This window comes from Nesoenas mayeri (assembly GCF_963082525.1).
Source record: "Nesoenas mayeri genome assembly, chromosome: 6".
NCBI lineage: Eukaryota > Metazoa > Chordata > Aves > Columbiformes > Columbidae > Nesoenas > Nesoenas mayeri.
In genome coordinates this window covers 33,877,532-33,889,904 of record NC_137545.1, presented here as the reverse complement: position 1 = coordinate 33,889,904, position 12,373 = coordinate 33,877,532, and the positions used below count along the sequence as shown (strand labels likewise).

The 12,373-nt window shown below is 46.5% G+C and overlaps 1 protein-coding gene across 1 annotated transcript in view; it reads left to right on the top strand.

The window, feature by feature from the left end:
- The window catches only part of ITGB5 (integrin subunit beta 5), a gene marked incomplete at both ends in the record, with an annotated part of 60,587 nt that extends 48,518 nt beyond the window's left edge, over positions 1-12,069 (top strand). Inside the window, 5 exons of the mRNA XM_080347020.1 lie at positions 5,183-5,405; positions 6,068-6,171; positions 9,917-10,033; positions 11,213-11,379; positions 11,974-12,069. Of these exons, the coding sequence (XP_080203146.1) occupies positions 5,183-5,405; positions 6,068-6,171; positions 9,917-10,033; positions 11,213-11,379; positions 11,974-12,069 (707 nt within the window). The remainder of the gene's footprint in view (positions 1-5,182; positions 5,406-6,067; positions 6,172-9,916; positions 10,034-11,212; positions 11,380-11,973) is intronic.
- Between the last annotated feature and the right edge of the window lie 304 nt (positions 12,070-12,373).

The following is a 12,373-nucleotide window of genomic DNA, read 5'->3' as shown; positions in this document are numbered from 1 at the left end:
TTTGGCTTTCTGGTGGATCATCAGCGATATCTTGTGATTGCATTTCAGCTCCCCTTCTGTAGCAAAGAGATGGAAAATGAGGAAAGTCTGGCCAGAGCTGCTGCAGGAAATCCGCCTGCCACTGAGTGCTTTCAGCTGCCTTCATGAGACAGCAGTTTCCAAAGCCCTGTTTTCCCTGCCCAGTTCTCATTTAACCCAGAAGTTTCCAAGTGAGTGAGAAATTTGGAGGCTGAGGTTTGTTGTGGTTTTTTTGTAACGGCAGTGCTGTGACATGGGGGATGCTGGTAGCAATGTGGAGCTAGTGATGGGTCTGGTGGTACCCAAGGCTGAATTAGCAGCTCAAGCATGTATTTATTCCTTGGCCTTTGCCTTCATTAATTAGTCTTCTTCTCTGATGCCATTTTTGATGATTGGTGAGCTCAACCAGTGCTAGGATTGAAATAAAGGCTTATTTAAAGCCTTGTTGATTCTTGGCCAAACCTGCATGCTTCAAGACATAAATACGTATTGAAATGAATGCAATGGGAAGATGTGCAGATGCATGGTGCATGGTATCATTAACATACAAAAAAGCACTATTTACTTATTACTAGCCTCTTAGTGTATCCAAACTTGTGTTTTAGTGTTGTCAGAGTGCTAAATAATTTGGAAAAAAAACATTTCTATTTGGTTTCTTGGCTAAACTGTTCTGGCTAGATAAAGTCTGTTTGATGCTTGTTGCCTGCCTAAATTAACTTTTGGGGTTCCTCCATGACATGAATACAATGGGAAGATGCACAGATCTGCAGTGTCTGGTATAAGTAATGTACAAAAATGCACTATTTACTCAGTACTAGCCTCTTAGAGTTTTTGTTGCTTTGGTATTGCACTGTGGATAAATAAGCATGGGTGAGCTCTCTTCTGGTGTGAATGGAGGCAGTTGGTGGATGCATTTTAGAAACTCTGGACCGTCGATGTCTATCTGTCTTAGTTTATATAGTAATAGTAACTTTCACAAGCAGCTTGTTATGCTCTGTAGGCTCCAGGAGCTGAGGATGCCCTTGTTTTCCCTGCCAGACAGGTGTGACCTGGGAAACAGATCCTAAGCATTTGAAATTCCCTGAGCTCTTCCTGATTTCCTACCAGTGCCGACCATGTGGCTGTGAACCCAAGCTGTGCCACGGGCCGGCTGCCTCGCCTGGCCTGGCCTCTTCATGTGCAGCACCGGCTGCTTGGAGTCATGGAAAGGGATTAGTGAGGAAGTGGATGATTTATTTGCCTAAGCAGGCACTGTGTCTTACCATAGCCCTTTCCCAAATGGAAAGGTCTATGTTTTCCAAGTGTTCAAAGCCTCTTCCACTGCCCTTCCTCCTCCCACTCAAAATGTGCTGTTGCCAGAGCCTCTCCTGCAGACTTTGGGTGCTTTTACTGGGAGATTGGCTGGTCTTGTACAGCAATGATGCTCAAGCAGTGCCCCGTGTTGGTAGGGTTTGATTTTTTTCTTCTCTCATAAGCAGATGGTTTTGGTGCCTTTGCCCCTCAGGAGTACAAACAACATTCGGCTTCTGTATCGGGGCTCTCCGAGTGACGAGCACAGTGACCAGGGCTCCTTAAAGGGATGGATGGCATCAGGGAATCTGGAAATTTCTTACCATATTCTTAACTGGTTTTCTTGTGGTGTTTTGGTGGGCTTTTTTTCAAACTAGTTGTTAAAGTAACCAAAAATGACAAAAGCACAGAGCATTTTGAAGGTCCTGACTCAAAGCCTGGATGTGAGCATGAAGGCACAAAAGTAAGTTGGCTTGATTTAACGGGAACAAAACGCAGCATGACTTTTCCCTTCCTCAGTGCTCAGAAACCAAAAAATGGCTTAAAAATTATGAGGATTATTTTTTCTTGTATAGTAGGCACATCAATTTAATATTCCAGAAGGTGGGGAAAACAAGGAGTGTTGGAGTGGTTTGTTTTCAAACCCTTTCTCCCCCTTTGTAACAGCTGGGATCATTTTTTTTATTTCTCTCAAAAGAAAGCTGGTATTTTGTGGTCTGCAGAAGTAGGGGCCTTTGGGAAAAAACACTTTCTGTAAAAGACCTAGTGACAGAGCTTTTAGCACATTGAGTTTCAGAACTCTTTGTGCAGCAGTGGTCAGTGCAATTCCTAAAAGGCAAGCTCTAGTGTCACAGAGGGCAGATGGGCTGCCCCACCGAGTGCTCAGCCACCATGGGGGATGAAATCAGGGTCAGTGAAACTATCATCGTCAGCATAGGGGTGGAAGGCTTCCCGCAGGCATCATATTACCACAGCAACTGCTTAACCACATCTGCACTGCGTATGACCGTAATGGTTTTACACTAAAGGGGAGTAGATTCAGATTAGAGATAAGGAAGAAGTTTTTTACTATTGAGAGTGGTGACACTGGCAGAGATTGCCCAAGGAAGTGGTAGATGCCCCATCCCTAGTGACATCCCAGGCCAGGCTGGATGGGGCTCTGAGCAACCTGATCTAGGTGAAGATGTCCCTGCTCATGGCAGGAGGTTGGACTGAATGAACTTTGAAGGTCCCTTCCAACCCAAACTGTTCTATAATTCTATGATTTTTGCAGTGAAATATGAGTACCAGGTAGCACCCTGCATGCTACAAGCCTCAGCTCTGTGTCACTGTCACCAAAAAACACACTGAGAAAATAAAAATATCCCAGTCACCCACCCACGTTTCTCCAGTCTTCAGGCTGCGTGGGAGATGGATAGAGAACACTAGAAGTGGAGCTCATGGTGGTTGCAGGAGTGGTCACTCTTGATGCAGGCAGTGAAGATTGTAACATCTTTGCTGTTAAAGGTCAACATGGAAATTCCCACTCTTGGCACATTCCCTGTGATGAGCTTCAGCCAGTGACTTGCACATTGAGCCAGTGTAGCTGAGGCAGAAAACACATTTCAACATGTTTTAAATTTCAAGCTCACACCCCACACTTAGTCACCCTCATATAGAAGGGCTTTTTCTTCTTCCCCATCAATAAACTCAACCTTTTTCTTTTCTTTTCTCTTTTCCTTTCTTTTCCTTTCTTTTCTTTTCTTTTCTTTTCTTTTCTTTTCTTTTCTTTTCTTTTCTTTTCTTTTCTTTTCTTTTCTTTTCTTTTCTCTTTTCTTTTCTCTTTTCTCTTCTTTTCTTTTCTTTTCTCTTTTCTTTTCTCTTTTCTCTTCTTTTCTTTTCTTTTCTTTTCTTTTCTTTTCTTTTCTTTTCTTTTCTTTTCTTTTCTTTTCTTTTCTTTTCTTTTCTTTTCTTTTCTTTTCTTTTCTTTTCTTTTCTTTTCTTTTCTTTTCCTTTCCTTTCCTTTCCTTTCCTTTCCTTTCCTTTCCTTTCCTTTCCAAGATGCTATGTTTAAGATTTTCCAATCACAATGGTTTAATAGGATGCATTTTTTTGGAAATAGCTGTTTCCCTTTCCCGGGGCAGTTGTTCAGGGCTCCATCCCCAGCCTGCCAGGGGCTGGAAGGGACATGCTGGCCTGGCGCTGTTGGCTTTAAAAACTCTACCATTTAATGAGCAATAACACTTGCAGAGAGAGATTCTCAATGGATTTGCATCATGTGCTTGTCTCTGTGGTGTCCAAGAGCGACCAAGCTCAGGCTGGTGGTGCAGTGGCTCTGCTGCTCTGCCCAGGGGTGGTTCCCACCCAGATTGGGGCCATGGGTGATGTGAATGCAATTGGCTTGCTTCTCTTAGCCCTCACACCTCAAATTCAAGCATGAGCACATTTACTAAATGCCATATACACAGATTCCAAATGCCAGCTTCCTTGAATTCCTTGAAAACTGTGATTTATAGCTCACTTGTACACATGCATTGCCATGGAGGCACCAAACTTGCTGTGTGCAAGAGCCATATTGCCTGAATTAATTGTGAATAAAAGCCAGCCACCCTCTTTGGTTTGTTTGTGAAGCAGAGGGGACGGGGGTCCTTGCTCTACAGCTGGTGAGCAGTGGTGGTGGACGTAGCTGTGTCCATGGGATCGAAACTGGAGCTTTGTAGGGAAGGAGCAAACCAAACCTACCTGTAGGGATGTGTCTGGAGAAAAGGCAAGGCTGTCATTGTGAAGGCAAACAGAGCGAGGGATTTTTACTCTCCATCAGATGTAGGCAGGGAAGGAGGTCACCTCTGGAGATCTTGTAAACATAACGTTCTCTGTCTTGTAATGTTTGAGTTTGCAGGCTGGATCCAAAGCAAACGGTGGGAGTGCAAAGAGGCTGTAGGAGGGCAACTGGGACATATGAAATGCCTAGTAAAACAGAAGGTACTCCCATGACTTCTGGCAAGGGATATATAACTTGGCAATCCACAGCCTGTCTGGTAATTTTGGAGTGATGGGAGAGACAGGGAGATCAGCGTTTTTTGTGCTGATGAAAGGAGTGTGTATATAATTTATCTTGTCTGAGGTGCTTGAGGCTGTTTCCAGTGGGAAAGCTGAGCTGTAATTAGGTTGCTGATGATCCTTGTATACAAACCCTTCAGCTCTATAAACTATGCCTTCAAAGGCATCCCTTCTCCTAGAGACAGACCAAGGAGGAATTTGAGCAGTATTTCTAGTGGGCTGACGGGTGTCTTTCTGAAACTAGATGCTTGGCAGCCAGCCACTCCGCTTACTGTCCCTGAAAGCCTTGAAGCCCATTGATTTTTCTCAACCCATTGCTAAACTCCCTAACTGCAAGGGGATGCTTCGGGAGAGAAGTGACCTTACTGGATGGGTTCCTTCATCCATGTCTGCTGTGAGCTGCCCTGGGCTACATCCTGAGGGAGACTCAGCTGGTCCCAGCAACCTTCATGGTCCTGGCTGGGACACAGAGGTCTTGTTTGGATGCAGGATACAGTGCTTGTTGATTTAATTGTTTTTAATGTGTTTTAAGGTTTTTAAGGTAGCTGCCCTGTTCTTCCCCATGGTCACCATTAGTGCTTGAACCTCCCAAGGGCAGTGTGTGCCCCTGTCATGTTCACCTGGTCCCACCCAGGAAGGGGGAGGTGTCCATTTGTCTTGAGCCATGGTAAAGGGAAGATGAAGGAGCTGCAAGTAGGTATTTTTTGCTGCTAAATACATATAATAATTTGATATCTAAGTGTTTCCTACTGCCATCTGTCACTCTGCCAAGTGAAGTCTCTCTGGCAGCTTTTCCTGCTGGGCTGCTGATGTGTCACCCTGCTCTCACCTTCAGGCCATGGAGAGTGTCACTGCGGGGAGTGCAAGTGCCACGCCGGCTACATCGGGGACAACTGCAACTGCTCCACTGAGACGGACAGCTGTGTTTCCAGTGACGGGCAGATGTGCAGCGGCAGGGGCACCTGCGTCTGTGGGAAGTGTCAGTGCACCGAGCCAGGGGCTTTTGGAGAGACGTGTGAGAAATGTCCCACCTGCCCAGGTGTCTGTAGCACTAAAAGGTACCCACAGAGGCATTCAGGAGGGATTTCTCCCTGGTGGGAAGGGCAGCTCTTTGGTTTCTGGGAGGTTTTTCAGCTAAGGAATTACTCCTCCTTTGTTAAACAGGGGTGATTAGCCCCAGGCAAGCCTGCAGCTACTCGGAGCCCATGCTAAGCAACCCAGGAGTATCCCAGGTAGAAGCGACAATTGTTGCTGCCCAGGTGCTCAGGGAAGTTATGTCACTGTTCATTTCCAGTGCTGTCCTGCTCTGTGGGAGAGACTGGCAACCCCAGTTTTGCCACACTCTGAGCTGCACATGTCCGGGCTCAAAGAGCTGTGAGCGGTAGAGGAGGGGAGGATGGGGACAACTGTCTGCCTTGCGGCGATGGAGGTGCCTTGGACATCAGCCTCAGTCTGGCACAGAGCAGCAAAGCTATCCTGCCTTGGGCTCAGGCAGGATGAATTTTGCAGTAGCTGATGGGCAAACAGTTCCCATCCACCCCCAGAATAAATCCCTCTTTGAGATGGAGATGCATGGCCCTGAAGTTTCTCTTTACTTCTGCTGTAGATGTGCACCCTCTGAGCCAACAATCAGGGAGTCCTTTTTTGAGGGAGGCATCTCTATATTCATATACGGTTTCTGATGGGTGCTTTATCTTCCCATCCATGTATCTTTCTGCAGGGACTGCATTGAATGCAAGCTGTTTAACTCAGGAAGACTGGCTGATAACCAAACCTGCCAAAAGCACTGCAAGGATGAGATCATCACCACAGTGGATGTTCTTGGTAAGTAGGCAGCAGCAGGACTGCAGATTATGGGAGCCAATGACTGTGGTGTTGAACTACTCTTAAACCCAACCATAGAACCATAGAATGATTTCAGTTTGAAGAGACCCTCAGGATCATCAAGTCCAACCATAATCTAACTCTAGCACTAAACCATGTCCCTAAGAACCTTGTCTAAACACCTTCTAAACACCTCCAGGGATGGTGACTCCATCAGTTCCCTGGGCAGCCTGTTCCAATGCCTGACAACCTTTTCTGTGAAGAATTTTTTCCTTATATCCAATCTAAACCTCCCCTGGCACAACTTGAGACCATTTCCTCTTGTCCTATCACTTACATATTTGTAAAGAAAGCCTCAGAGAAAACCTAGTATTTATAAATGTATGTCTGTATGTAGTATGTATATGTGCATATGGGTATGTGTGACCCTCTATCTGGGCTGTAATCTATAATGAAATAGAAAGGCCTTTGATTTTAAATAATATCTGAAAATCAAGATTTTTGAGGACCACTACTGCCAGTGCAAGGAGCAAAGAGGATAAGATGAGGTCAGTTGAGCCATGAGAGAGTGCAAAAGGACAAAGTATTGCCCAAGAAAAGGCATTCTCTAATGTTCTGAGAATTTATCTTGGATGAAGTGAGCTTGTAAGAGAAAGCAAAGCTGTTTTGGGAAAGATGAGTTCTACTTTTGTGGAATGGACTGGTTGTCTCCTCCCCTTTATGTCCTCTTCTAGAGGTCACTCTGCATGAGCTTCACTCAGCAGATGACTTTCTCTGCCTTCTTTTCAAGCTCCTTTTTGGGAGTCACTAGTTGCTATCTGGAGGAGTAGAGGGGACCCACACTGTGACAGGTTTAATCACAGTCCTGACCCCAGCCCTAGCAATACCCCTTAGAGGGAGGGATGGAGATCACACAGAGATAAGTAACTGTCCACATCTGACATTTCCTCCTCTTCCTATCGTTTATAGAGGTAGAAGTGCTCTACCTGGCTTGTCCTTTCTCTCTCCTTCTCCTCAGCTGCCTGCAGGCAATGTTTTTCCCATTGACTCTTCTCACATCCAGTGTCTAGCTTTTAAATTATGACCAGTGGGGTTTCTTATATTTGCCTTTGGGAGACTTGCTCTTGTTCCCTCCATTCTCCTTGCAGCTTAGTGGGGTGTGCACCTGAACCAGCACACTGCAAGAGATTGCAAGGCACTTGCAAAGCACTCAAAGCTCCTTCCTGATGCCTGGTCAGCTTGTGTTTCTTGGAAGCCAGAAAACACTGGGGGTTAAAGCTCAGCCCTCCTGCCTGGGTGTTGCACCATGCCAAAGCCAGCTTTTGTGCTGACTGCACCCTGGGAGGTGAGGCTGGGCTGTGGTTTGCCAACCCCCTGCATGGCTTTGAGAGACAAACACAGCCAAATTTCTGTTTAAAGACATTTTGGGGAATTACCCTTATTCCTCTGTTCAACTATGGCAGTCAGATTGTGGGTGGTTCTGCACTCTTGGTAGGTCTGGGCACTCTGCAGCTTGGAGATCTGGGCTGCTGGGAAAAGAGATAAAGCAAAATATTCCTAGAGAAAGTGCTTGTGGACTATGACTTCTTTACAGGCAAACTCAGCCAAATCCTTGTGTTCAAGTGGTTTTGTATTATGTAGCACATGTCAAAAGTCCCTGCTGAGAGGTGAACACTGATATTTGTCACAGAAGACACAGTTCTCCATTGTTCTGGCAGTGGAGGATGGGACCTTCTTAAATATCAAATTCCAATGAACACACATGCCTTTTGGCTCTGGGTGTGAAGCAGCCAGTGCTTCAAAGGTTAGTAGAGCAGGGGTATTTATCATTGGACTGATGAACTACAACGATGCCTTTTGAGAGGTTTATATGACTTGCATTGGATTCTGCAGGATCACCTACACTTCTGTAACATTACATTTCCATTACTGATGGTTCCAGAAAGAAGCTTTCATCATGAGAGGAGTGTGACAGGTCCAGTGCTGAGCTGAACCTGCCAACAGCACACATCAGTGGACCTGAAAACTCCATGGGGCCATCACGTGTCTGTCTGTGGATTTGTGATCTCTGAAACCTAGTGAAGACCAATAGAGATCATCACTATCAAGACTTCAATCACAGCCTCTTTTAGCAGAATAATGGTGTAAATATGGGATTGGAAGCAACTGGGCCTGGAGGAACTGGGATTTGCTGCTCAACTCAGAAGGGCATTAGTCAAGAAACGTGAAAGTTTTATCTATATTTATCTAATTAGTACTTTGCTTTGTAACAATCAGCACTTCTCCAGCCCTACCTTTGATAACACTGTGTAGGTAGAGCAGGTTCTCCTGTCCTGAGGGTAAGAACAGCTGAGGTTTGTCCACACCAGAAGCCCCACCAGGACTCACCAGAGGGGCAGCTGCATCTGGGCTCAGAGCCGTTGAAATGGAGGGAATTAATCTTTCGTCTGAAAGCAGGTCAAAGGCATTGGAAGGGAAGACAAACAGACAGGAGAGAGATAAAGGGCTGGAGTAGTAGTCCTCATTAATGCGATCATTTTTCAGTATGACAGACGGGCACAGATACAAGTGAGGAGAGGGACTGCAGGAAGCATTTTCCAGGTGCCTAAGCCAAGGCCACGTCTTTGCCAACCAGTAACACTGGGTGCCCAAATCCTTTCCCATCCCTTGACTCTCTCAGTCCGTACATCCCTACAGAGATGTGCTCCTGCAGAGCTGCCTGGCATGGTCGGAGATGTTGCCCCATCTCCCTCTGTCACTGTCCCTGCAGTGGGGACACCCCACAAGCTGTGGCCATGCAGGGTGATGGCTCTGCTGAAATCCCCCCTGCAGTTAGAGCTGGAAACCTCAGGTGATGGCTTTGCCAAAACTATGTAATGGCTTTTGTGAAGCAGCATTCCTCAGGAAGCATCTTATAGCAACCAGAGCAGCTACAGGCTCTGCCTGGTGCTGTGATATATTAAACAGGCAACCAAACTGTGTCCATATGGCCATGGGAATCAAGTAGTCACGTATCTTGCTTGACCACCATCTCTGCATCCTCTCCTCCAGCCAGCTCCTTCCTTCTCCCTCCATCTATCCTCCTCTCCCCATTTTCCTTCTATCTCACCCTTTAAAAACAAACTTCTCAACAGTTTCCGGAGCTGGAGCCGTTCAGCACAGCTGGAGCTTGAGCTGGCCGTGGGCTGCTGCTGCTGCTGATGGCCCTGGTTGTGTCCTTGCAGGCTGAATCTCTGCCCCTCACTTTCTCTTCAGCTTTCACCCTTCAAGAAATTTAACAAATTAAAAAGAAAATGGCATTTATTGCCAAAGCCGACTTGTGTGAAGGAAGGACATGTGTGTGTCTGCGAGTTGTGTCATGTTTGACATGTAACATTTGCTGAGTGCCACATTTTCTCATGCAGTAAGTCTGGATGCTGCTCATTTACAATTTGCATGAATTGTGATCAATCTGTGCTGCTTTCCAGGCTTGCTCCCTGTTCCTCTGCTCCCGTGGGAAGCCCTGCTGAGCTTGCAGAGGAGAATTGTGCTAATTCCTAATATTAAACCTGCCAACTAAGCCAACCAAGTGCCATATTGCAACTTTAGACATATCCTGTTAAAAAGGGGGACTAGGTCAAAATCAGGGGAAACCACACCATCAGAAGTTGTTAGGGAGGAAGTAGCTTAAAAAGAAGAGGGTGTTGGAAACATTTGTGTAAGAATTTAGGATACAAAAGTTCTGCAACTCTTCATCTTGTTCCAGAAACAGATGACCCGAACGCAATCCTCTGCGCCTACCCGGTGAACAACTGCGTCATGAAGTTCACCTACTCGGAGCTAGCCAGTGGGAAATCCAACCTCACCGTCCTCAAAGAGCCAGGTTAGCCCTCCCTTGGGTTTCCTTTTGATATCACAGGCTGCCTTGGGGAAGCTGATGGGCTGCTGGGGAGCCTGGCAGGCTGCCAAAAGGCTGATTTCACTGCCTGCACAAAGGCACCTATGAGCAGATGAACTGGGATGATTTAAAAAGATAAAGTGTTTTACAGTGCTGAAATCCATCTCCAAATACTCGTAACTCAGTAAATAGTGAAACGCGCACCTGAGCTGCCAGCATTGCTAGCAAGCAGCTGAAGGGCTTTTTGGCAGCTTGGGATGCTGAAATTAAACACAGCCTATTTACATAGCAAAAAGCATGCCATTTACTGGTTTGGAGATATAGCCATTGAGAGGAAAATAAAATAGAAGGAGAGATATGGTCCTGCTGCTGGTTAAGTTGGGATGTTAGGAAAGCCCCAGAGCACCTATGGATTTCTGCATTTCTGAAGAACTCGCTCTGGGCTGAGCAGCACAAGGGCTGTGTGTCCCTGCTTCCCTCCCAGGGCTGCTGCAGACAGCTGTGCTTCCTGGAGTTATTTTAATCACGTGCAGTGCAGTTTCTCAAAGAAAACCCCACGTGGTCCTGCAGGATGAGCTGGCGAGCACCCAGCAGTAGCTTCTTGCGATCTGCTCTGGTCCTCTGAGGCACAGGCCAGTATGGGAAAGACTGAGGGACTGCACATTTCATTTTATTTGTGCAGCAGCTTCTACTTAATTGAAAGACCAGTTGATTAGCTGACAGTTAATGTACTTATGTAAAGTGCCTAGTGATCACCTGCGTCCATGTGGGCCAGAAGCTGATCTGGCTTTTGCCACAGGCACCTTAACCCTCTGTATCCCACATGGTCAGCCAGCATTAAAACCAGGCATCACTCTTGGATAGTGGCACTGCGGCACAGCTTGACCCTCAAAGCGTGATGATGCATCCTGGCCCCAAGTGATGTCTATGGGACCTGTGCCTTTGACCTGTCTCTAGTCAGCAATTTATTTAACTTTTAAAAATCCCTTTGGTTTCAGAGAGGACTGTTGCTTTTCTTTTTTTTTTTTTTTAATTTAGTCACTGCTGCTAGCACTGCCCTGAGGTCACCTGCTCAGTGGCTGTGGTCCAGGTCATTACATCCCAGTATCCTGATACGGGACACACTTGCACCAGAACTAATTACCTTCTCCTCCTTTTTACCAGCATGCAGCTCAGCCCCCAGCGCCGTGACCATCGTGCTGGCGGTGATCGGCAGTGTGGTGCTGATTGGCATCATCCTGCTGGGGCTCTGGAAGCTGCTCGTCACCATCCACGACAGGCGGGAGTTCGACCGATTCCAGAGCGAACGTTCCCGGGCCCGATATGAAATGGTGAGCCCTGGGTTGGGGTGCAGCTGGAATATGGGCAGGGGCTTTACTGCTTTTGGAGATGAATGCACATTTCAGTCAAAACCTCTCCTACGAGGACAGGCTAAGAAAGTTGGAGTTGTTCAGGCTGGAGAAGAGAAGGCTCTGGGGAGACCTTATTGTGTCTTTCGATACTTAAAAGAGACGTATAAGAAGGATGGGGACAGACCTTTTAGCAAGGCATGTTACAACAGGACAAGGGGTAATGGTTTTAAACTGAAGGAGAAGAGGTTCAGGCTGGACATAAGGAAGAAATTTTTTTACACTGAGGGTGGTGAAACACTGGCCCAGGTTGTCCAGAGAGGTGGTTGATGCTCCATTCCTGGAGACATTCAAGGCCAGGCTGGACGGGGCTCTGAGCAACCTGATCTGGGTGAAGATGTTCCTGCTTGTTGCAAGGGGTTGGACTAGATGAGCTTTGAAGGTCTTTTCCAACCCAAACTGTTCTATGATTCTAAAGCATTGTTATCACAGGAAGGGGGAAATAATACACATTTTTGCCATGACATGGGTTTTGTTACTCACCTTTGTTCTTTTTGTCCGCTTATTTCTTCGAAGGCATCTAATCCTCTCTACCGAAAGCCTATTTCCACGCATAATGTAGAGTTCACATTCAACAAGCTCAACAAGTCTTACAACGGTACAGTTGACTGATGGGGTCTTGGCGCCTGGGACTGCTGTGGACAATTGCTTGACTGTATGTGCTGCTTCCTCACTTGAAGACGGGATCCTCTTCACGGGGGAGAATCCCTCACGGCAGGACTGGTCGATGACCAAAGCCTGTTATTTGCACAGTAAGGAGAAAAGTCTGGTTTGTTCTGGAGGCACGGACACGAAGGCAGGCTCCCCGCCTCTGCCAATGGACACCAAGCCTTTTGTGACTCCATACACCAGCTTTCTGGATGTATTAAACCTGCCAACTAAGTCAACTCAGTGCCATATTGCAGCTTTAGACATA